This window comes from Mustela putorius, unplaced genomic scaffold, assembly GCF_011764305.1.
Source record: "Mustela putorius furo isolate JIRA1106 unplaced genomic scaffold, ASM1176430v1.1 tig00003859_pilon_pilon_pilon, whole genome shotgun sequence".
Taxonomy (NCBI): Eukaryota; Metazoa; Chordata; class Mammalia; order Carnivora; family Mustelidae; genus Mustela; species Mustela putorius.
The window spans coordinates 3,033,149-3,059,270 of record NW_025422011.1 but is presented as its reverse complement, the minus strand read 5'-3'; the positions used below and the strand labels follow the sequence as shown (position 1 = coordinate 3,059,270).

General features: G+C 44.0%; 1 protein-coding gene across 1 annotated transcript in view; it reads left to right on the top strand.

The window, feature by feature from the left end:
- The window catches only part of EXT2 (exostosin glycosyltransferase 2), a 141,160-nt gene that overhangs the window by 77,797 nt on the left and 37,241 nt on the right, over positions 1-26,122 (top strand). The window contains exons 9-10 of the mRNA XM_004763195.3: positions 16,212-16,401; positions 25,497-25,663. Coding sequence (XP_004763252.2) covers positions 16,212-16,401; positions 25,497-25,663 — 357 coding nt within the window. The remainder of the gene's footprint in view (positions 1-16,211; positions 16,402-25,496; positions 25,664-26,122) is intronic.

Here is a 26,122-nt window from a genome sequence, read left to right as displayed (position 1 = left end):
CCTCTTAGTTTCCCACGTTTCTGTCGCTAATTGATTTTTACTTGGTTTTCCAACAAAAGAGTAAATGGTCAAGCATAGGTGAACTATAGGATTTCCCTCCGTCTTTCTCTCTCTCCCCCTCCCTCCCTTTTCTCCTATAGTGATTCATCTTAAGCTCCAGTCTGGATTGATTGCTCTCTGGGTCTCCTATGCAGTGGTCATCCTAAATTTTCAGTTCACTGTGATTCTGGGAATTCCTTTTTTGTCCTCTCCTTTGTTGGATTCCTTGTTTCCAAGGTGTAACATCTTCCTCTTTGGTTTATTTTTTCCAACAGCTTCTGAAGAAAGGGACAATGGGGAGATAATCTTCATGTCTGAAAATGTGTTTATTTCACATTTGAGTAATAATTGGACTAGTGTAGTCTTCTGGTTGAGGTGGATTTTCTTTAGGAATTTGAAAGCATGACTCCATTGCCTTCGAAATTTCCCATTTTAATTTCATAAAGTCAGATGTCATTCCTGATTCCCCCTCCCTTTTTTAAAGATTTAAAAAATTTATTTGACAGAGAGAGAGAGAGAACGAGGGAACACAAGCAGGGAGAGTAGCATAGAGAGAAGCAGGCTTCCCACTGAGCAGAGAGCCCAATGTGGGACTTGATCCCAGGACCCTGGGATCATGACCTGAGCCGATGGCAGATGCTTAATGACTGAGCCATCCAGGCGCCCCATTCCTGATCCTTTTATGTGATATTTTTATCTTCTTGGGAAATTCTGTGTCCTGAAATTTTATGATGTGCCTTGGTATGAGTGGTTTTTTTGTTCAGTGGATACTGCTTTAGGCCCTCTTAAGCTGAAAATTCTTCTCCAGTTCTAAGAAATTTTCATGTTTTATATCTTTTATTCTTTCCTTCCCATGTTTTGTCTTTTTTCTCTTTATGGAACTTCTGTTAGCTAAATGATGAATGTGTTAGATTGAACCTTATTTTCCTTATCATTTCTGTTCTATTTATCATCTCTTTTTATTTCAGTAATCTTTTTGTTTGGGTTTCTTAGGTATTTACTCAATTTTATGTTCTAACGTTTCTTTTGATTAGAAATTTTGTCTACTTTCTTTTTTTTTTTTAAGATTTTATTTATTTATTTGACAGAGAGATCACAAGTAGACAGAGAGGCAGGCAGAGAGAGAGGAGGAAGCAGGCTCCCCACCGAGCAGAGAGCCAGATGCAGGGCTTGATCCCAGGACCCTGGGATCATGACCTGAGCTGAAGGCAGAGGCTTTAACCCACCGAGCCACTCAGGCGCCCCAAGAAATTTTGTCTACTTTCAATTTTTTAGTTTTTCCTGATTTCTTTTTTATAAAAGATTTATTTATTTATTTGAGAGAGAGAGTGAGCATGTGCAAGCTGAGGAGGGGCAGAGGGAGGGGAGATAGAAAATCCTCAAGTGGGACTCCCTGCTAAGCATGGAGCCCAATTCAGGGCTCAATCCCAGGAGCTTGAGGTCATGGTCTGAGCTGAAATCAAAAGTAGGATGCTTAATCCACTGAGCCCCCCCTTGTTCCCCCTTTTCTTGATTTCTAATTGATCTTTTTTTATAGCTTCCTATTCTTTTTTTTTTTAAGATTTTATTTATTTATATGACAGGGAGCACAATCAGGGGGCGTGGCGGGCAGAGGGAGAGGGAAAAGCAGGTTCCCCGCTGAGCAAGGAGCCTGATGCAGGGCTTGATCCCAGGACCTTGGGATCATGACCTGAGCTGAAGGCAGACATTTAACAGACTGAGCCACCCAGGTGCCCCTGTAGCTTCCTTTTCTTATGGTAAGACTACGGTACTCTCTTTCTTTCTCTCTCTGAAGATACTGGGATTTTGTTTTGATTTTTCTTTAGTTCCGTGTATCATTTGTTTCCTCTGGATTCCTTCTTCAGTTCATTTTCTCTTTCATATTGGCAACTTTCTTCAAATACCTGATGTTTCCAGCAGTCTTACTTAAAAGTGCGATGCTGAAAGCTGATTGGGAGTTCTCTGTAAGGCTTGTCAACTGGTGAGCTTTACATCAGTTAATAGGATGGGGACCCAGTCGTTTACCCGATGTCACTGTTCATGGGCTGTATCTGTTGGATTGGTTCATTGGTCCAGAGGGTAATCTGTCTGCCTCTGTGAATGGAGGAGCATGGGTAATGTCTGGGTTGCAAGCACCCGAGGAGCTGAATGGGGGAGGAGGAGACACATTCTCATTCTTCGTTTATACATGATCACTTAATCCACTGTATTCTGTGTGCTGCCTCACTGTGCTTTCCATGGCTTGGGTATCTGACTGTGGAGTCCCTCTAATTCATTTTCTCCAGGGAATAAACTTCCCTTCTCCTGCTCAGGTGGCAGCAGGGACTGGAGGACAGGCAGAGCGCTGGCTTGTCTGGGCCTATCAGCTTAAGGGATCTTGGAACCAATGTTCTTTATTTCTGTTTTCAGAGTCCCTTTTTCTGGGACACCTGTTATCTCCAATTTCTTTTATTTTATTTTGTTTCATTTTGTTTTGCTTTTTTTGGTCACCATTACAGTACATCATTAGTTTTTGGTGTAGTGTTCCATGATTCATTGTTTGCGTATAACACCCAGGGCTCCATGCAATCCGTGCCCTCCTTGATAGCCACCACCAGGCTCACCCATCTCCCCATCCCACTCCCCTCTAAAAGCTTCAGTTTCCCGGAGTCCATAGTGTCCCATGGTTTGTCTCCTCCTCTGATGCCCCCCCCTTCATTTTCCCTTCCTTTTCCTAATGTCCTCCATGCTGTTCCTTATGTTCCACATAAGATTTTATTGATGTATTTGACAGAAAAAGAGAACACACGAGGGTGGGGAGGAGCAGAGGGAGAGGGAGAAGCAGGCTCCACACTGAGTGTGGAGCCCAACGTGGAGCTCTGTCCCAGGACCCTGAGATCATGACCTGAGCTTAGACAGACACTTAACCGACTGAGCCACCCAGGCTCCCCCTAGTCCCTCCAGTCCTTCAATTTCTGAGTCTTCTAGTCATCCTTGAAAAGCTTAGCTTTTGTTTGTTTGTTTGTTTCTCTTGGTACTTTATGTTGCTCTGCCTTTTGTTTGTTTGCTTAAACAGCCCTAAAATTCTCTCTGTTTTTTATTTTGACATAATTTCAAACTGAAAGTTGCAAAAATAGTACAGAGAGTTTCTGTACATGCTATACAGTATTTGTCAAATGTTAATGTTTTACTATATTCCCTTTATTCTTTTCTCTCTCTGTGTATGTGTACACGTTTATATTTATTTTTCTCCTAAGCCATTTGAAAGTTGCAGATCTGACACACCTTTACTCCTAAATACTTCTCATAAAGAATGACAGTACAGTTATCAAAGTTATCTGAAATAAACATTGATATAATATTATTTAATCTATAGACCTTATGTAGATTTTGCCAATTATCCTAATGTCCATTATAGCAAAAAAAAAAAAAAAAGCCAGACCATGTGTTACACCAGTTGCCATGTCTCCTTACTCTAGAACAACTTCTCAGTCTTTGCCTTGCACGACACTGATACTGTTTAAGAGAACATGTTAGTTATTTTGTAAGATGTCTCTCGACATCTCTTGATTTGGGTTTGTCTCATGCTTTTGTATCAATTTATGCATTCAGTTGAAAATTGTTCAAATTCAAATTATGCCTTTTTGACTGGAATATCACAAAAATTATATGTCTCAAATGCATCGTCTCAAATGGGGAAATGCTTTGAGACCATGTACATGCCCTGCTCCTTCTCAAACTTTGCCTGGCTGGTTGTCGCCTCTACTGACGATTTCTCACCCAAATCAGTTTTTGTAGTGGTTGCTGAACGGCTGTAATTCCCACTTTCTATCTGCTTTTGAGAGTAATTATTTTGTCTTTGACCTGAGAGTTCATGTCTTTAATCAGTTTTGGAAAATTCTCCATTGTTTTCTCTTCGAATATTATCTGTCATTTTCACAAATCTTTCCTTTTCCTGTTGAACGTATGTCAGACCTCTTTCATCCTGTTGTTATGTCTCTCAGGTTTTTCTTCCCTCACGTTTCCCACATTTTTATCTTTCTGTACTACACGCTGGGTAATTGTTTCACATCGATTTTGCTGTTCTCTTCAGCTGTGACTAATTTCTTTTTCACTCATCCATTGAGATTTAAATTTCAGTGGTTATTTTTAGAAACAGTTTAATTATTTTTCAGATCTGTCTGCCTGGTTTTTTTTTCAGAGCGTCTTTTTAAAAACTGTGTATTTTAAAGTTCATCCTTTTATAATTATTTGAGATTCTTGATCTTTTCCTGCGATCCGTTTTTAAATTTCTTGTAAGGTCTGTTCCTGTCGTTTTTCTAACTGCCTGTTGCTCTTGTTGCTTTGTTTCCTTACATGTTTTATAATTTTGGGATGTGAGTTCATCTTCAGTAAGGTTTCCTGTGGTAATCTTTGCCACCTGGGCTATGGGGTGTTACTCCAGAGGGTTTGCTCATTCTTGTTCCTTTGTTTGTTTTGGCTTCTGCTGGGTGTTCCAAAATTATCCAGGAGATAAATCAGTTTTTAACATTAATTTCTCATAGGAGGTTTCCATACTATGGACGGTGATTTTGTTTAAACCCCAAACCTCTGTGAGGGCTGGTCTCCATTGGAAGCACCCCAACTCAAACTCAGGTTGAAAAAGATAAGTGTTTTTTATTGCCTCCATCTATGAGGGGATGACATTCTGGACCACCTTTTCACCGAAGGATTCTGCCTTTGTATATATGTCCCACTTCTAGTTCCCTCATGTACTGTGCCCAAAGCCATTGTCCCTCTCTTCTGGCGTGGACCTTAAACCCATGTGGCACCAAGAGCAAACTACTTCTGCCTTCCTCAGGGTTCCACAGTGCCAGTCCCTCCTGTGTGTTCGGCTCCTGATTGCTGTTTTTTTTTTTCATCTTTGGTGCCTCAGAGTTCCCATGTCCCCTGGCCTCAGCTATATATTCTGAAGTTTTGTTACATTTCATCCTACATTTCTCTGTGTTGGATAGCAAGAAACGTCATCTGTTTCACCTCCCAAGATGTGTTGAATTCTCATCCACTCTTGTCTCCTTTTGCCCTCATAGGTTCATGCCTTTCCTTTTTTGCAGGAGGAAGCAGAGATAAGACAGAGGAGACTAAGCATATGCCTTACTTGAATTCCAGAGAAATTAAGAATTCAGAAATTACTACATTGTAGAGGTTGTTCTTTCCAAATTGTATCAGCTTGAATGATGGTGTTGTACTCCACTCAGCTCCGAACCACACAGAAGGTTTGGTTTTCTAGGCCGTACCCGTGTTGGTGTTTTGTGCTTAGATGCCACAAGCTGTAACTTCATCTTTTTCAAGAGTTTCTGTTTACCAAGCTGGTGAAGTCCTCCTCCATACCGTAGCTGGCTGGCAAACATTTTTATGCCTGGGCCAGAGAATAAAACTCTCTTTCCAACTATCAGACTATTCCAACTATAGGAGAGTCCAATGAAATTGGAAATGTGTATTACCTCTCATGAGAAGTGGTAGTTTCACCATTGACATTCTTGAAAACTTCAGATGATAGATCAGCCTTATTTATTTGAATCAAATAAATCACTGGTTTTTTTCATTAAAGCATAACTTTTAAGAGTTTACAGTATACTTTTCAAGTAACAGATCTAGGGATGGGTTATGCGTTTAAAGACCATGTCCTAAAAATAAATCTTTTGACCTATCAAGCAGCTAAGCTGTTATTTTTACTATATCGAATTAGGAACCAATAAAAATCAATGATGTGTTACTTTTGCCCCTACTTTTTTGTATTCACCCACTTAATTGATTAACAATATCTTAAAACTATCTTACCGTAGACATGTTTAGTGAAATTTATTACTTGCAGACTGATAGAACTCATGAATTATTAAAAGCATCAGCATATGGAACCCACTCTTTGCTCATTCCAAATTCTTTTAATATGGCTTATGTTGAGCCATTTAACTGGCTTCTGTCCATCCCACTGATGGAAGCCGCGGCCAGACAAGGGTTCTTATAAATGATTGGCTTCCTTTCCAACCAAGAGGAGGATGAAATGTCAACTTTTTCCTCTACTACCTGAAAAGCAATCAGTGGCAACCCTTCCTGCTCTTCTTGACAGTAGTTTGGCTTTACAGAAGAGGGCAGGCATTTAGCCAAATGTGAATTTCAGTGTTATATAAAGGAAAAATTTAAGTAGCTGAAACTCAGATAATAGCTGGAATTTTTAGAGAGGCATTCAGATGGATTTAACCTGTGAGTCTCCAGTAAGCTAACTAGAGCTCAGAAATTCCTGAACTGCACATTTTCATCCCTTCTCTCCTGGTGATGAGCCCAGTGACTTGAGGTTGCTTACAGAATCTCTCTTTGTAGCACACCGCTCATCCGTAGGATGGGTTTAGGGTTAATAACTGCTTTAGGAGAAGAGTGCAGCGTAGTGGCTGATTACCAAGGACTAATCAAGACCACTGAAAAGGACATTTTGGAATCAAACCTTGCGGTTCAAAGCCATTTATTAACTTGACCTTGTGCTTCAAAATTTGTTATCCTTATCTGAGAAATGGGGTTTTTACTCACTTTGCAGGATTATTATGAGAGCTTAATGAAATAACATATGTGGAAGAATTTTGGAAGTGGTGTAGCACTGTAAAAAGAAAAGTTTTGTTAACATAAGGTTTTATCACATGGAAACAAATTTTGGAAGCGGGTAGAACCCTGGTGGGGAAAATTGAAATTCACGGGACAGCGGTCTTGTGTTTGTTTCCATTTCCAGATAGGCCCTGTCATGTATTTTCCATTGCTCAGTACTTAAGACCCCAAGAGTGAACATTCTGTTAGCTTCATTCTTACAGGTAAAGAAAGTGTGACTTACTTAAGAGCCATCTCCCCATCATTCGATTTCATAAAAGAGGACATGGAGTCGGAAGTCCATCATTCCATCTGTTAGAAGATGTTGCCGTATGTTCGTGTTTCTATCTGGCTCACAAACTTGGCACCCCAATTAAATAGGGAACACAACAGCAAATAATTAGGTCAACAGTGTGACTAGAGAAAGACTTCTGTCACTGGCTTTGTGATGGACAAGACACGCTTAATGATCTTCCTGACTGAACGGCTAATGTTCTGAATGAAGTATTATAGAGCAGCGTTACTCCTTGGCCAAACGAGCCTGAAAGTGAGGTATTTGTTGACTCACAAAGTGAGTGAGTCAGAAAACAAAGTGGAACCAGGTGTCCTGGCAGGTGAGTAGGAGCCAGAGTCAGCTTTTGCCATGGAGATTTTCACAGTTTGATGACCTGGAGCTTTTGCTCTAGAGAGTGGGACACGGGAGTGGGATGGAAAGCCTGTGGCCTGTGCAAGTTGGGGACTCAAAAAAGAGCTTCCTGGAGAAGCCAGGAAACTAAAAGTCTAGATATTTACTGTAAGGGTAAAGAGAAATAGCTTTTGTAGTGGCCCTTCTGCTGATAACTACAGTGAGAAGCCACCTTCACATGGTTTCTTGTCCCAATTCATACAACTGTGTGGTCCAGATAAGCCTTCTGAGGAGAATTTCATTAGAAGTGGCCCTGAATTGATAGGAAGCAGCAGAAGTAGACACAGACCCTCTCTTGAGTAGTTCGTCTTCAATCTGGGTCTCATATAATTCTTACAAATAAAGTATCTAAGGAAATGAGCAGCTCACAGTTAAAACCCGTAAGATCATACAGAAATGAGGAGACATCATGAGTGAGAACCAGCAGAAACACATCTTCAAGGACTTTGATTATTGGATTAGATTAGATTGTTGGATTCAAAGAAATTGTTCAGATGCAGCTCAAAGCGACAGAAGAGTGAAGTGATGCGGAGAATGGAGGGGCAAGGTCTAATCAGTTCCAGAAGGAGGAGAGAGAGAGAGAGAGAGGGAGGGGGAGGGAGGGAGGAAGGAGGTGCTTTGAAAGGGTAGTCGTTGAGAACTTTCCAGAACTGTTGAATGATACCAGACCTCAGATTCGGCAAGACCTAGAAACCACAAGCAGGATCATCATAAGGAAACTGAGGTACACCAAAGAAAAAGAGAAGTCCTTAAACTTCCCTGGAAGAAAAAGGCAGACTAATGGTAGAAATCGCTTGCCCCATGCTCCTGTGACCCTGAGTTATGTCTCTGGCTCAATTTCTTTGGATGTCAGCGAGTCACAGTCCCTATTTTCCTGGTGCACCCAGATGTGGTTAGGCTCATTCCAGTTCCACCATATAGAAAATGTATTTATGAACAAATTACTCTAAGTGAGTTATAGGAATTCTAAGTTGATAACTTAGTATCTCCCTTAGTTAATCCGCAGCACGAAGGGGATTTCTAGCCTTTGATTTTCTTCATCTGTCATGTGTCTGTTTAGTGGGAAGTCAGTGAGATCTAGCTATGGTGTTATCCTTGTTTTTGTGAAGCATCAGTTCTTTTTTATGGGTGGAATGAGTTAAAGATAGATCGCAACGAGTAAACTTCTGACTTGTTGCCGAATCTTTTCTCCCTTGATCTAAGAGCGCCTGCTTGAAGACTGGCCTTGGGTCTCTGTGCTTCTCCGGTTTCTAAAGGCCATGCAGGCCCAGTAAGAGTGTGTGCTGCCAGTAGTTGGGGCCGTAGAGGCTTAATGGTTAAGGTAACGTGGGCCACGTTACTGATTGCCCCTTTCAAATCTCCCAGTAACCATTAACATAAATATCATCTCACCATTTTGGACAGGGGACACCACCCTTATGCACGTTAGTAATATGATGCTAATGCTTAACCCTTTCCTGGCTTGGTTTGCTTCGGAGGCCCTGCCCCGGATCCGTGGGTAGGGAGTCTCTTTGAACCTAGAGGAGAAATGGAAGGGTTAACTCCTTTTGGTTTTGCCCTTTGACCACTTCAGGATGAGAGGCATGATGAAATACTTTTCAAAATCTTCAGTGGAAACACATCATGCATAATTGGAGCAAAAAAGAATAAATCAAAGCTTTTCCCTCCTTTTAGTCTGGTAATTCATAATTGAAACCACATTGAGGTAGGGGCTGATAACTTCAAAACAAGCAGGAAAACTGCCCTTTCTATCAAGGTAGGGATAGGTAAGGCTCCTCATTACCAGGGGCTCAAAAGCTTCTGTATATCAAGCCTGTCCTCTCCTGCCTTCCTTTCTCCTCTGAATTCTCACTTTTCTGCTCAGGCAGACACCTTCAGGTAAATGAAATGTGGGTTCATTCTGGGATGCTGAGTGCTCTTCTTGTCACATGAATTTATACGTGGTGACATTTTAAAAAATATCTCTGATATGGTGCATAACAGGAATTAAATTTTGAACCATCCTTCTTTGAGGTTGAGTTCTTCTGTCTGGAATTTGGTTGGTTTAGGTTGAAAGAGCCCTTTAGTTGGTAATGGAATGTGGTTTTTCTCACTCTTGATTTTATAATCCTCGAGTAGTTCAGCAAGAACATTTTAGGATGCTTAGCAAAGGCCATTTGCTTCCTATCTTCTCCACTGTCTGTATGGTAGGTGACCTTGGCTAGAATGGTTTTGGTTAAGCTCATATAGGGCTACTGTGACCTTTCAACTGAAGGAAAAAAAAGGGGGGGGGAGCAAGATTGTAAGAAGGGTCCAGACAACTTTCTTTGTGGGAGATTGCCAAAGGCACACCTAGTTTGAGTTTCTTTCTTGAAGGAACTTTGCCCTGCAAGTTGACTTTATGCCTAGCCTCCCAGGGCCTTTCTATGAGGCACCTTGAAACCCAAACCCACGACTTTCTCTCTCTACTTAGTCTGCTCACTGCTCGCTCATTCACCAGAGCTTTCCAGAATAAGCAATACAAAAGCTAGGATTGTGACCTGACAGTTGTCGTAGCTACTGTGGATTGCTTTTATGTGACTGCAGTTGAACAATCTGGATTTCTTATTGAAGGTTCCATAATGAATATCTGTTGTGGGAGTGAGAAGTGAAGTTCGGGAGGATGGGCGAGAGATGGACAAGGTATTTTGGCCAACTGCCAGTGTTCTGGCAGAATGATGCATACCTCTCCTCCCATCTTGGAGTGAACAGTTGCACTGTGTAGGTTTGAGAGTGGTATCGATAGCCAAGATGCAGACGGTGCAGCTGTAATAAGTGGGTTTCGCCTTTTTTTTCGGGTCACCAGCGCTGGGTGCCTGGTTTCATGCCCTGTCTTGCCACGATGGAGATCTAATCAGGCAACGGAGTTAATTGCCAGCATTGTTTGCCTTTTCCCTGGCAGAAGTCAGAGTCTTGAGTAAATTATGGAGGTTTAAATTTGCTTGATTTCCTGCAGAAAGTGGGGTCAAGAGGTCCCAGACTGTAGACACTCTCTTTGGTCAGCCAGCAGGGGGTAGCTCTTAAAGGTATTTCAGAGGTGACTAAATGCTGTTTCTGAAATGTCCTTCTCCGCTAAGTTTTTTTTCTCTGGGGGTTAGTTTGTTGACCTTACCCCAGTGGAGTGGAGTGTCTGTGTGAAGGCGCATACCCCAATTAAAGCTGCCTTTCTCCACGCTGTCACTGTGCTCCAAAGGCAAATGGGATTATGTTCAAGGAGGGGAAAAGCAATTGGCACAGAAACCTAGCTGCAGATCAGCATTTCCTCTTTCTGACCTTTTGAAATAGAACATAAAGTTAGCCATTTTCACTTATCGGAAAAAACAATACTCGGGAAAAGAAAGTTACGAAAGAAATCCGTGGAAAGCTAATCATGTGACTTACAAAACCTTCCCCCATTCAAGGCGTTTCACGCTGTGGCCTTGGCGGCCTGGCCGGTCCCTCTCATTTCCCGCTCTCCTTCCTTCTCTCCGGATCTGGTGAAGGGGTCTTAGCAAGACTGCTCACTCAGTTTGCCAGCACTCGCCCACTGACGCTGGACCGATGCAGCGGGCCCTCCTCATCTCCTCTGAGGGGGCGAGACTGCTGTGTAGACCTTTACACTCCCATAGGACTGGAATACCTATGCCAGGGCTGGTTATCTCACTGAGCTGTCTGCCCCACCAGATGACGAGCATGTTGAGGGGGAAGGCTGTGTTTGTCCCGGCATCCGTGAGACTCTTCCAGGTGAACCCGTATGAGCTCAGGAAGTGCACCAGAAATACGATCGGTAGGGGTGATTGTTGAATTGGTGACACCGGTGTTCTGGCAGGCAAGAAGAATACGAATGGAGAGAGCTGGGCGATTTTGTATTTGGTGTAAAGTACGGTTCACGGAGCTCTGTGCTGAGCGCTCATCGCTCGTGGGCCGACCTCATTTGTCACGTCGCCCTGGGAGACGCGTGCCATCATGGTCCTCGTTTTGCAGATGAGGAAATCAACACAGGAGGAGCTTTACACGTCACAGAACTAGTACATGGCAGGGTCTAAATGCAAACTCTCTGTGGACTCTCCCCATCCTGCCCTTCTTTGGAATAGTTGGCCCACTGAGGTTCTCGTAGGTGCTTTAAAATGAGTGAACTAAGTTAGAAATTACATTCAGAACTCATGACGTCCCTTATTTGCATGTACCTCACCTGTTCACATCTGTACATAAAGAGGACAGAAAGAGCAGGACCTGCCTGGGTCATGGGGTTTAACTTACCCATTCTCGAGCATGTTTTTATTGAGTGGTGCTGGGCACTGGCTAAGTACAAGCTGTTGTAACAGCTACGGCTCTTGCTGTCTTGGAGCTCTCGAGATAAAATATAAAGAACAGGAAGGAAAAGAGGAAACTGTGAAAATAAAAACAGTGTATTTGGAGAGGAAATAGAGGTAGAGAATCCAGATAAACTAGGACCGTGAATCATGATAAGGTCAAGTCATGATAAGTCAACAAGTCATTCAAACTTGTTGCTGGAAGAGACCTCATGGTTGCCCTCCCGCTTGTAGGAACCGTGGAAAGGAAAGCCCAGAGAAACGATTACTCCTGCAGGATCAGCCGTGGGCGACCATTTACCAGATGTGCTTGTAGTGTGATGTACTTTCCATCTACTAACTATTTACTTTCATTAACAACTTCTGGCTTGTTAAGAAATCATAATTAAATGTTGATTAACATTATTAGAAATTATTATTATTATTATATCTCATATCAGGAAAAGTAGTCGTTATTATCGCAGTTATGGACACTGAGGTGCAAGAGAGGTTAAGTGCTTCGCCCAGGTCACACAGCTGGTAAGCGAAAGAGCCTGAAATTATGTTCAAGACACGTGATTCCCAAACTGACCCCAAATGTGCCGACTCACTGTTTGAAGTCATTTGCCTCCACCCCGTCGGCACATCCTGCAGTAGAGCACCAGGCCTGTGTCCTAGGAAACAGATGCTCAGCAGCTTCTGTGTTAACGTCTGTGTTCATCTCAACGTCTGCCTTTTACGGGAAGTGTTGGTTTTTCAGACCTTGTTATGCTCCTTTGCCTCCTCTGTCTCCCCTTGATGCTGCCTTTTCTGCTTCCCCAGTTTTCACGCCCTATCTGGTATGCAAGTGAGGAGTGTGGAAAAACTGAGCACCAAGACAAGTAACTGTCTGCTTCCCACCCACCCATTCCTACCTCCCCTCCTTCCCTTCCACAGTCATCGGAATCGCGGACAGAGCTGGCAAACAGGATGAGAACAGATCGGTCATCTTGCCAGAGACTCTGGTTCCTTCTCCTGGCAGTGCCTTGAAATCAGAGCTCTGATGCCCCTCAGGGGGTGCCTCCGTTGAAATTCCAAGGGATTCATTTTCTGAAACCAAGCTTCGCGGCTCTCAGGGAACTTTCCTCTCCTTTTAATGTCATACAGGCATTCAAGTGTGTTGGCATTCCCCATTTCTCCTGAAGAACAGACCCCATTTTGTTGGAGTTTTAATAGTTTTTCCTTCTGCGTTAGAGGCGTATTGACCTTTTTTAATTTATGTGTTTCCTTTGTGTCAGTGTTATATATTCGGTGAGTTTTATTCCATGTACCTTCTGAAGTCATAGTGTTTGGGTTGATCTCTGGCTTATTGGCCCACACATGATTATCAAGGATAAAGAACTTCCAGCATTTTTGTCTCAGAGAAGAGTTAGAAGTAATAAACTCTGGCGTTCCCCACAGTTCTGGTTTCCAGAGTTTACAAAATGGCGGTACCTACCTGGGACTCAGGGCAGGAGGGCTCAAGGGTGGGCCATGGCCTCCACCACGGTGTTCGGAAGCCAGACCTTGAACATCATCACGTCATTTTCTCTTCCCTCCCTTCCCTTCTGACTTTCTTTCTCTCTTTCTTTTTTTGACTGGTGAAGCAAAGGATTAGGCATCATTCACTATGTTTAAGCCTATAGTTTGATCTTCTGTAAAACGAGAATAACCATATCTGGCTTGGGGGTTGTTGGGCAGCTCAGATGAGACATGACACTTAGCGCCTAACACTTAGGTGCTCAGTAAAGCTTTCACACACATTACAGCACCTCAGAAACTCGGCTTTTGTGTCTTTTTCATTTAAAATGGTGTTTTTCAAGCGTAAGAGAGTACTGTGTGGGGAGGAGTGAATGACCGGCCTGGGATGGTGACGGCGGAGAGACTGCACTTTCGGGGTTAGCTGTAACTGAAGCACGGGGCTGCTTACTGACTTCGTCTCCATAAAGGTCAGGAAGGTATGAGAAATAAGCTGTGGCGTAGATAACTAAAAGGGGGTCCTACCAATGTGATGAGATGCTAGGGTACCAGTGCTAAAATTTCGGTACGTTCCTGACCCTGCAGCTTAAAGTCAAAGCGTGAGGTCATGGAAACAAAGTCAGCCTTTCTTATTGTGTCTCACGGCTGTGAAATCTAATTATGGCCTCTTGTGGACATTTTGGCTTTAATATCCTGATTACATTAGGACTCCTGGAATCCCATTCAGTCTCTTTGAGTTCCCATCCCATGTGTATTCCATGTGTTTGTGTACATTTCCTGTCCCACACTGTTACATCTGGCAAACAGCTGTTGTCCTCTATGTGGTGATGGGTGTCCATCAGTGATAAGGGTGAGGCTGATGGGGGACCTTGGGAATCCCAGAGGACGGGAGACTAAGCGGCCAGAGTAACAGTAGGATGTTTCGTGTCCAGCCACCTTCTAGCAGAGATGAAGTTTGGTCCCGGGCTTTTCACATAATAACGTATAAATGTGAAGGTAATTCACACCACTGAACTATATACTTAAAAATGGCTAAAATGCAAGTTTCACATTATTTTACCACAGTTTTTAAAAACTTACATAATATACCAAAAACATTTAATTATATCTCCAAAAAAGCTGTTTAAAAATATAAAAATGTTGGGGCGCCTGGGTGGCTCAGTGGGTTAAAGCCTCTGCCTTCGGCTCAGGACATGATCTCAGGGTCCTGGGCTCGAGCTCTGCATCGGGCTCTCTCTGCTCAGCAGGGAGCCTGCTTCCTCCCTCTCTCTCTCTGCCCACTTGTGATCTCTGTCTGTCAAATAAGTAAATAAAATCTTTTAAAAAAACATGAAAATGTTTTAATCTTATTATCAGTACAAAAACATTTTTGCTTGTATCACCGCATTGAAATGTACTTAATGTTTTAATGATAAGCAAAGAAATTGAGTTTCCTTCATTACTTTTTAAACCTGATTTTGAGAAAATTTTGAACTTACAGAGAAGTTGCAAGAATGTACAGTGAACTCACACCTAGAACTCGTCACCTAGATTTAGGCATTTTGTATATTCACACTCTTTATTCACAGTGTCAGAAATGATGTGCTTTGATAGATTTTCTGTTGTTTTGCTTTTTGTCTTTTTTTTTTTTCTTCCAGACTCAATGTGCTAATTACCTATTGGGCCCTTCCAATCTGAAAATTCACATCATTTCTATCTTTTGTTCCAATAATTTATTTAATTTCTCTGATAGCCTTGTTTCTTCTGTATTCTGTTTTCTTTTTCAGGAACCTCCTATTAGGTGGATGTTGGACCTCCTGGATTTTCTCATTTTCTCTGAGCTGTTTTTCATCTTTGCCTTTTGTTCACAAGACTAGAATAGATTACCTTTTTCTTTTAATCCTGCTTTTTAAAAAAAAAAAAAAATTAAGCTATTCTATTTTTAATGTCCAAGAGTTCTTTCCTGTTCTTTGATAGATCTTTTAAAATAAAAATAGCAGTTTATTCTTATTTCATGGATAAAATTTTCTTCCTGAGAATATAATTTGTCATTGATGTTGTTTTAATTTCCTTCTGCGTCTTCTGTTGTCTCTTGTGTCCTCTGAGTTCCTCTTTTTCTATTTGTTCGTTTGGTTTCTGTCATTATGCTGAAGATGTTCTTGAGACGACTGTGATTCTAGGATCTGTTTATAACTACCAGCAAAGCACTGAAAACCCGACTGGAAGGCAGCTCTGGGTGCAAGGACAAGCCTCCTGCGCTTAGGGTGTCACTGTCCAATGGTGGAGGGGGAATCTAAGCCGATGGCTGCCAGTGTTTGGGGACTTTGAGGGGAAGGAGGGCAGGTGGGTCATCGTTCCCAAGATAGACTTTGACTGCCATTTTCCTCTCTGCTGTGGCCATGTTTCCACGCCCAGAGCTTCAGTTCCTCAGAGAATAGGCCTCCCCGCTCCTGTAGGGGTGGGCAGCAAGAGGAGTTTTCTGGCTGAGTGGCTGCGTGAAGCAGAGGTTTGTGGATCTGGGTCTCTCTGCTCCTTATACATGTTTTTAACCAGCCTTCCTGTTTTCAACCCTGCCCCTTCTCTTACCCCAGGTTCCTGCTGAGCTGATTTCTGAGCCTTTGTGGAGTTCAACGGTTTGGACTTGGTTCCTTTGTTGGCACCTCTGTGTGGCTACTTAGCTTTTGCCCTCGTTCTCCTGCTCTGTTACCACTTCTCTGGTCCCTCCTAGTCTTTCTAAAGCCCGTCGATACTGCTCATCCCTGTTGTGTCTTTTCTCTCATTTCACTGTCATTGTCCATTTGTACTTTGTATCTACTGTCCCTTGAGTTGGCTTCAGGAGAGAATGGAGCTCAATGTACGAGTTTAATCTGCTGTGTTTAACTAGATATCTCTTCTCAGCTACAAAAATTCTCTGCTCCTACCTGGGTGACCTCATAGCTCAAGTTAATTAAAGAGAGTCAATACAAGTTTTGGGGAAAAGAAGACTGAATAGTTGCTTTAGCTCTTGGGTTGGTCATGTTAAAGTCACTAAATCTCCCACATCCTGGTTTATGGACAACATTGCAAAAGAGATCCGCCCCATGGTGACTAGATCCTTCACTGACCCACATGAACCTGTTGCCTTGCAGAAGTGGAGCAGCGTGAGCAACCCACTCTTCCTCCCGCTGATCCCGCCACAGTCGCAAGGTTTCACTGCCATCGTCCTCACGTATGACCGAGTGGAGAGCCTCTTCCGGGTCATCACCGAGGTGTCCAAGGTGCCCAGTCTATCCAAGCTGCTGGTCGTCTGGAATAACCAGAATAAAAACCCCCCAGAAGGTAAGAAGAGTGGGAAAATGGTCTGTTCAGGAAAGACTTGGTCTGGGTGTTAGCACAGCTCTCAGCTGGATTGGGTTTTGGATGGCCAAATTATTTGCGTCCTTAGGTTTAAATGAGTTGTCCTGCTTTGTCAACAACAATGCCATTTCTGAGGCAGCATGACCCCAGTTTTCTCAGTCATCTCATTCTTGTTCTGGGGTGGCCCATTTAACCCCAAGCCCATGGCATGCGCTGTAGCCACAAGTGTTTGAGAGCTTAGGAATCAGCTGGATCAAAGGCCAGCAGCCTTGGGAAAACAGAGCTCAGCTTCTCTCAGCCATCTCAACTGACTGTTTACATGAAAACTCAGTTTAAAAGGCATTAGTTTTCTCCTTCCTTATCTGGGCTCTGATACTGCACTTTGCTTCAGGAAGAAAAAAAAAAAAAAAAAAAAGGACGGCTTCACTTTCCATTGGGAATGTCAGCAGAGCATGCCCTCTTCAGGCTTGGAATCAGTTCCTTAAAGAGAGCGCTCACTCAGGTTCCCATTGGTCCATCCTTAATCGCTTTGTCCCTTGACTGGCCACCCCTGTGCGCTGCTGGCTGGTGCCGGCAGCTGGGGCTGAGGACTGTTTGATTAATTGGATTTGTTTTTCGTTCAGGACGCATAGAGTATGTTCCACCTGCATTTAGTTTCTCATTCAGTCTGTCTATTACTGATCCTAATCCCAGGGACTTCAAAGCTCCTGCCCTTTATAGCCTATTAAAGCCAGGAAGTTTCTGATGGATTAGAGCAAGGAATGAGTTTGAAGTTTGTAATGTGCACCACTATCACCGATAAGGTCTAGTTTATTGCCTGACAGTAGTATCTGCACTTTTTATGGCTATTCCCTTTTAATTGGTAATGCTGAAGTCGGGATAGTCTACTTTGGAAACTACCAGTAGTAGATCTCTAGTTTAGGCTGCAAGAAGAACATTTGCTGTCTGTTAGGCAAATCAGAATTTGCCCCAAGAAAATTCTTTAGTTCCTCTTGAGACATTTAAGAAATCTTCCTTAGTGGGATTTTGTTCTCTTGAGAGAATCATACACTTTCTCTCTATTCAGGGAGCCATCATTTAAGTAAACAAAATAGCTACTTTAAGTGAAGGCCCTGTTTTACACTCCAGAGAGCAGTGCTTTTTCTCATTAACTATCTTTTCATGCCTAGTTTGTTTCTCTCCAACATCTAGTTTCCTGGATTTTTGTTTGTTTGTTTCATTTATTTGACTCTTTAAAAAGGAGAAAGAAAGGGGTAGAAGGAAAAAAGGAGCAGGGGAGAAGGACGAAGTGGACAGGAAGGAAAGGAAAGGCAGAGATAAACAGGAGCTGTGCCGGGGGTGGGGGCACAGAGAGGGCCATGGCCCATGTCTTGCCCAGAGGGAAGTGGATCGGACAGCTTGGTGCTGCTCGTTGGTCTCTGGCTTAAAAAGGATGAGTCGCATTTTGAGAAGGAAGGCTGTGTGGCCCTCCTGGGATCTGGAATAGGCCACTGCTTCGAGCTGCATTCCCACTGGTGCGTCCAGTCCTGCACACGGAGTCCGCCCGCTTTCCGAGGGAGCCCATCAGCAGCCCACCCGCCCAGAGGGGCAGAGCCACGTGCAGAAGGGCCCTCTCCTGCCTTACGAACCCTGGCTGGCCACTTTGGGCTTCAGGTGAATGGTTTATTGTGAATTCAAGTCCCTTCTTTTGGGCAGGTATCATTGGGGACAGCTAAGAAGGGAGGAATCATTTTTTGCCTTCTTGGTCCAAGTGCTGACATGGGGGTGACAGGAAGCACGAGCGCAAACCTCGGTTTTGGAGCTGGGTGTTCAGTTTTAATTTTTGGTAGACCCTGCTAAGATGTAGCGGTTAATTTTATGACCAGGAGCTTAGTTTATTTTTGAAATATTTTTGGCTCTAGGGAGGAAAGTGAGCCCTCAAGTGATGAGGCCCCAGTTTTGACACGTTTAGAGACTGAACCAGATTTTTTTTTCCAGCAGTGGTTTTTAGGTCTCCGCTTGGGCTCTGGCGGGGTGGTTGTTTGGGGAGAGCACGAACCATGTTTAATCTTCAGGGGGGTGTTTGTTCAGTTGGTAAATGGGGCTGTCAGCTCTGGCCTCCGTGCCAGCAAAGCCATCAGAATCTGTATGTATGGCATTAGTAGTGTATATATTTTTTAAAAAGTAAGTCCAAGGCTTTGAAATACTAGAGGCAAAAGTGATGTTTTTCACTTTCTGTACATTTACTAAAATAAATATTGTGGTGAACATGTCTGCTGCTGGGAGGGTTAATGCAGGCAGAAATCCCACACACACCCCCCACCAACTTTTTTTTTTCACTCTCCAACCAAATACTTTTTTTTTTTTTGGTTACATTTAAGTCTAAATTGCTGGGTTTGAACTTTAAGTAAATACTTAGAGTAGGCAATAGAAATTTCCAGTGAGCTTTCGTCACATTGGTTTTGAGCTCTGACAGAAAAAAAAAGGCAAGCCACTGCCTTCCTCCTCCCCAACTCTTCAATTTCCAAACTTGATGGATATAGAGGTTGTTTGACTTGGCCCCTGGCCTCCCTGTGAAGGAAGCGATTACATTGTACGTTTCAGATAGGTTTAACTCAGCCTTCTGTTTTAGCTGATTTCAGTGTTAAATTTGAATTGACCTCAGGAGCTCCCCGGCTTCAGATTATGACTTTCAGAGTTGTTAGCAGGCAGGAGGGGACGGGCCGAGTGAGTCACGATGGCCAGAGGAGGCAACAGAGAAGTAGAAGCCACAGCCACCTTGCTTTTGAGCCGAATTCAGGGACTGCGGGGGAATTACGATCACGTGCACCCGCTCTACACCAAGCAGCCCGAGCATTCCTGAAGTGAGCTTGAGGTTGGTGGAGAGGGAATCTGACCATTTATTTCATTGGTCTGTGGTTGTATTTGTGACAGAGATTGTCAGATTGGGCGTGGGGTCATCTTCAGTCGTCCTCATCATTGTATAGTACCCTTGCCAAGTTGGAGGAGAAATTCTCTTTGCTCGCATCTTTCTTGGCGTCCAGCATGGAGAAAACCGTTAATCAATACACATTTTTTAAAAAATCCTGAACACAAGGAGTTCTTTTTCTCCTTCGAGCTAGACTGAAGTTCCTGACTGTGAAGTTATCAGGTCACCTGGCTCAGCTGTTTGTTTTTCATAAATTCAGCAATGTGTTTAAAAAAACCCCTGTTTTTTAGCCTGCTTTGTGTGGACGGAAGGTGACAGTTTTATTTTGCCCGCCACAGATTCACAGGATGAGACATAAGGTACAAGGCCGCACTGTCTTTCTTTGAACTCATTTAGAATTTAGAGTTTCACTTAGAATTTAGAAGGAGCAAGGAAAAAAGAGACCCGTTTGGCCTCAGCAATGGAATTAGAGCCCGAAGGTCTCTAGGTATGAACTGTGTCCTTCTTCAACCCTCCTGTCTACACCTCTACAGGCTGTCAGGAGAGAAGTGACGTCCATAAGACTTAAAAGAACCCATTTATGAAGATGAAAATGATACGCTGTTTTTATAGGCGTGCATTAAACAGCTTTTAAATCCCGCGAACAGGAGCTGTGCTGAGTATTATCTCGTCCTTCTGGCAAACCTGTAAGGACGCTGTTCTTATTCCCGTTTTACAAAAATGAAACTCAGATTAGTTGTGTGATTTGCCTGAATTGGAAAACTGCAAGTGTAGAGCCAGAAATGAGCACAGGTCTCTGTGGATCCGAAGCTCGTGTCCCTTGCACTAAGGCCCACTGTACCCACTTAGATTACCACTCAACGGTAAGAAAATCATCACACTTTGTCTGTTCTCTGATTCAGGCTTATGTAGAAGAACTAGGTCCTTGTCCGAGGCTCAAAGAGAGATGGGACAGTAAATCTGTTCTTTTGAAAATACTAATGGAAGAGGGGGGAAATGTTCTTTTTTTTCTCACCCATATTTTTCTCATGCTTCTGTCCTAACTTTTGAAACATTCAACATCCCATATCGGAATTACCCACTTGAAGGCAGAGAGTAATTATAATGCATATTTTTTTATTTCTTCCCTCCACAGAAGGCATGCGGAAGCCCGAGAGAATGGTAGTTCCCTTTCTTGGAGGCCCATTTTATTTGAAAATGTGAAAACAAAAAACTGGGAGTTCTCTTTAGAGGCCTGTGTTGTGCTGACGACAGTGCCTAGACAGCTGGCCGTGGAGGTGGAGACGGCTTCTGCGCCGGCTGACTTTTGGCTACCGGGGCCTGACTCAGAACAGGGACGGGCAGTCCCATGTCCATCTTCGCCCCACATCATCCTCTTTGACCTTCATCATTCCCTCAAACTTGTCCATGAAAGACTTTACAGGGCAAGGGCAGGTTAGTTCTTTGTGGATATTGTCTCGAGTAATTCTTCAGATAGCTAGGGGACAGTTGTGGAAAGCCGTCTGTGGGCAGAGCATGCTGTACCCACGCGCCAAGTGAAAGTCCAAATCCCATCCAGGGTAGTGATTCATTCTTAACCAAGGCAGCCAGCCTGTTTTCTGTACGTATTGCAAAAGGAGGAGCTGTTTGTTACTTTGTGAGATTAGCACGGGCTACGTTCCGTGTACTTTTTGTCTCATTTGTGCGCTCCATTGTGTGTGTTCTGGAGGGTTATTGTAGGGGTCCTGGTGATCTAAAAGTGGATACAGAAGGTGCAAACTGAGGGCATGCCACTGGATTACCAGAGTAATATGCCAGGTCTACATGGCCCACTTGGCCACCCTTACACTGAAGGCTCAGAAGAAGTCCTTTGATTCTGTAGATAGACACAAACGTTCAGAGGAAGTCTGGGCTAACAATGAGTGGATGTCTCCTGTGTGCCAGGCACTGAGTGGATGTCTCCTGTGTGCCAGGCACTGTGCGGCTTGGGGCATTCCTGTTCATCCTCACAGTCAGCCGTGGGAGGGCAGGGTCGTTATTCTGTCTTTATAGTGGAAGGAATAGGTTGAAAGTGACTGACTTGTTCAAGACACCGTGGCTGGTAAGGGCTACACCTGAGATGCAGAGGTCTTCCCGAAGACTGTTCTTTCTGATAGATGACTGCCTCACGAAATCCTGGACCTCAGAGGCATCTTGTTTGGTCTCATTTGATGTCAAGTAGAAATCTGACCTAATAGTACCTAATAGTACATTTCAAGTAAAAACACACATTATATTGCTCAAGGCAGTTCATCATTTCATCTCAGTTTTTCCATCAGAAGTTTCTTTTTTAAATGTATTTATTTATTTTCAAAGGTTTATTTATTTGAGAGAGAAAGAGAATGTGTGCGCAAGCAGGGTTGAGGGGCAGAGGGAGGGAGAGAGAGAGAGAATCCTCAAGCAGACTCCACACTGAGCATGGAGCCTGTGCTTGATCCTGGAACCCTGAAATCATGACCGGAGCCACAATCAAGAGTCAGTCACTCAAGAAACTGAGCTACCCAGTCACCCCACTTCATTTATTTTATCTCTAAACCCAGTGTGGGGCTCGAACTCATGACTCTGAGATCAAGAGTCGCATGCTTCTCTGACCGAGCCAGCCAGGCGCCCCCCCATCAGAAGATTCTTACCAATTTGAAGTCTAAGTTGGTTGCCCTATAACTTTCACCCAGCCGTTGGTCATGGTTCTAACTTTAGAGGTTGGAGAGAATAGTTCCCCTTTCATCTGATAGCCCTCCTGATATCCTGTGTATTAGTCAAGGCCCAGGTAAGAGAGAGAAACCACACAGTAACTTGAATAGGAGAAGTTTAATATAAAGAATGATGAACTAGTAACAGATAATTGGTGACTAGAGGTAAAAACTGTAAAGAAAGTAGGAAACAAATTTGGGAGAGTCCCTTCCCCGGCTAGCTCTGAGACTCCGACTTTGTTTGATAGCATGTAACTGTAGCCTACTGCACGGTGAGGTTTGCTGAGGTGCCACAGGCCAAGTCTGGCAAACAAGAAACTTCCCGACCCCTTCAGTACCCATGAAATTCAATGGGAAACCACTGGGTATGTTCTTGAACTTGCTGGGAAATGGCGGGCTTTGGTGAAGCTCCCTGGGAACCACCCACGGGGGGGACCTCAGCCGAGTTGCTCTTGGAGGTGTCTGTAGAACCTGTCGCAGAGATGTCCCCAGGAATGCCACTTAGCTTGCTGGAGGGAAGTGCCCCTGCATGCTTATCTTCTGGTCAAGTACAGAAGGAGCAACAAGTTAAAGAGGCGCGACCGAACCAGGAAGAAAAGCCCCCTTCCTTCCAAAGTGTCCCTCCAGAACCCTCTACTGACAGAGCCTAACATCAAGCTGGTGGGCAGAGGGGAAGTGTTTACAGGATCTAGTTCCAGCATGAGAAACCAGGCAGTGAAGGGTGACGTTGACGCGGGGAGGCAGTGCATGGACAACTGGCACCGTTAGTCTTCTTAAACATTCTGTGGAAATCCTGGATTCAAGTACCTGTACTGTCCTTGGAATTCCTCCCAAACTCCTTTTCAACTTGTTTGAACTTTCCCCATCTTACCATCCCCAAATCGGAACACAGAGCCTTTCAGAGTGTGGTCTAGGGACCCCTGGACATCCATGAGAGCCTTTCAGGGGATGTATGAGGTTGAAATTATTTCCATAGTAATACCAAGTCACTTCCATTTCCCGTTCTTTATTCTTTTGCAAGGAGGCAGAGGAGTTTTTCTGAGGCTGCATGACATGGGATAAATGGCTAGTGGGATGTGCACTTGTGTATTCTTCTGTTTTAAAATTTCCTCAGGGGGCGCCTGGGTGGCTCAGTGGGTTAAGCCACTGCCTTCGGCTCAGGTCATGATCTCAGGGTCCTGGGATCAAGTCCCGCATCGGGCTCTCTGCTCAGCAGGGAGCCTGCTTCCTCCTCTCTCTCTCTACCTGCCTCTCTGCCTACTTGTAATCTCTCTCTGTCAAATAAATAAATAAAATCTTAAAAAAATATATATATAAAAAAAAAATAAAATAAAATTTCCTCAGTTTTAATCTCTTATACTAATTGTGTGTGTGTGTGTGTGTGTGTGTGTGTGTGTGTGTGTGTGACAGAAAGCTTCTTTGGGGTTCTTAACAATTTTTTAAAATTTAATTTAATTTTTTTCAGTGTTCCAAAATTCATTGTTTATGCACCACACCAGTGCTCCATGCAATACATCCCCTCCATAATTCTCAACAATTTTTAAGAGAATATAGAAATCTTGACACCAAAATTTTGAGAACTGGTGGTCTAGTAGATAGAGCTATTTTAGATATTAAAAGTCATGTTTCATAAGGATTTGGACAGTAGATTTATGGCAAGGGTTTAATTTATCTGGAAGAGGGAGCAGGAAGCCAACAAGCATAAGGATGATTGTTGGAGAACACACATTGAGTTTCATTATTTTATCCCAGATCTCGAGAAGCATGAGGTTTTCATACTGCAGTAGATGGTACATGTTCTGTTTGGTCTTTGATGCTACACAGACTTAGATTCAATCACTTACCTTATCACTTAGTAGCTCTGTAACCCCTGCCAAATTACTTAATCTCTCTGAGCCTTGTAACTGCTGCTTTGTAAATAATTTCTGCTGCGGGGGTTTTTGGGAGGATTGGATAACATTGCATCTGTGAAGTGTGTGGCATATACTATTGCTTAGTAAAGGTGTCCTCCCTCCCCCACTTATTTTTAGAAGACAGTGAGAAGGACTTGCTGACACCCTACAGGTAAAGTGGGATGCAGGTCTTCACTCTCTCAAGTGTGTTCCCATCCATTTATTCCAAAGCTCTTTATTGATTATGTGCTTCTGGGCCAGGGATGAAACTATAATTAACTACTGTTATTGATTAAGAGGCAAAGGCCCCTAGGATCATTTCTTTGGTGTTCAGTTCCGTTCTTTTTCCCAAACATGCTTCTTTTGGAGTTGACTGGTTTTTTTAGGCTCTGTGCTTATTTAAGACTGAATTTCTTCCCTAATTACAGGGCCTGTCTTACACAGGCTTCTTCCAGGACCCTGCTGGTGTCCCCACAACGTGTCCCATGGACACACTGTACAACATACAGAAGGAAGGTATTTCACCCGCGGGCAGTGCCTTTGCCCTTCTGACCCCCCGTCGCCATCCTTGTCTTCAGTATGGTGACCTTGGAACGGCCACAGGCATTTGGGGCTTCAAGACTCACACATGCTAGATCTTTCCACAATTACACGATGGGCTTTTTGGAAGCAGTCTGATACCTAGCTTTCCTTTTGTCATTTGACAAATGTTGTGTGAAGAACAAAGGACCCTCTGTAAAGAGCCCTGAGGCCTATGGACAGGGTAGTGCACCAAAGAGGTACTAATTTCATGCTATGCTAAATGCAACATTTTAAAATAAGGAACCTGTGGTTGAATCGCTTCAATCATTTCAAAGTAGAATGGGAAAAAAATGTAAGGCAAGTCATGGGTTGGTGTTTCTTCAGTATACCAGAAAATCCCACATAATTAGACCTAGAAACTTGATATTTACTCTGTAAATTGTTCAGGATGAGAAACCAAACCCAGTGGATCAGAGGGAGGGGGCTGTCCAGGGGATAACGTCAAGAAACCTACGTCGTTCAGGGAAACCATTTTCGCAGGGTGGATTTGAGCAGCTTGGTGTCTGTTGGCAATTGCATGGTGGAGGGGGCACACGGGCAGACATCTAGAACACGTACGTGCTTTGTATCTGCCAGCAGGGTGGAGGCATGCCTTGAGCTCTGGTGTCCCTCACTGTAGGTAGTTTGGGGAGGTGGCCAAGTTCTGACACGACACCATGGGCCTGACACTGGGATAGTGCGGACTCCATCCCTCGTTGTTGTGATATTGGGCGAGTCCTTTTGGCTTCTCCGTCTCTCAGTTGTGAGTTGAAGCCATTCGTACCTCTGGTTAAGACAGTATTGAGAATTAGAAGTGTTGCAAGGACCTGGAGAGGACAGAAATACTTCAGGTTTTTGTAACCGTGCTTTTGTGAGGACTCGCCCTCTGACGGTTGTACGTGGAGGTTTGATGGCAGCTGCAGAAGTAAGTTCCGTCTCGTGTTATGGTGCTTTTACCCCATCGTCTCCTCACAGAAGAGTCACCCATGCCTGTCTTTCCTGCCCCAGATTCTCTCTGGCCCAAGATCCGGGTCCCGCTGAAAGTCGTGAGGACAGCCGAAAACAAGCTGAGTAACCGCTTCTTCCCCTATGACGAAATCGAGACGGAGGCGGTCCTGGCCATCGACGACGACATCATCATGCTCACGTCGGATGAGCTGCAGTTCGGCTATGAGGTAGGGACGCTTCAGCCGTCCATGCTCACAGCCGCTGCTGCTCGCCCAGTGTCGCCGGTCCTTCCTGACCTGGAGTGTTCTGCTTCAGTCTCTAAGGTCATAATTCCGCAAGCCCAGCGGAGTCTAAAAGCGGGGCAGGAGTGCGCGCTATGAAGCTGTCCCTTAAAACTTTGGGGGAACCCTTTTCCGGGATGACACCCGTGCCCTCCAGCCATGGTCGGGGGCTCCCAAGGAGAGTCCGGGCATGTTTTCCAAAGAGCATCTCTAGCTCGTGACAGATGAGCACTTAATGATGTCCCCTTGAGGAGCGCGTCCCGGCCTGGGGCAGCTGGGCGCGGCAGCGATAAAACATCAGTGAGCCCACGGGCTGGCGATGTGACACGCAGAAAGCAGACCCTGTGGACGGCTGCTTTCCGAGGCTTAAGTGGAGAGGCTGGCGGCCTGTCTTTGGGGAGAAAC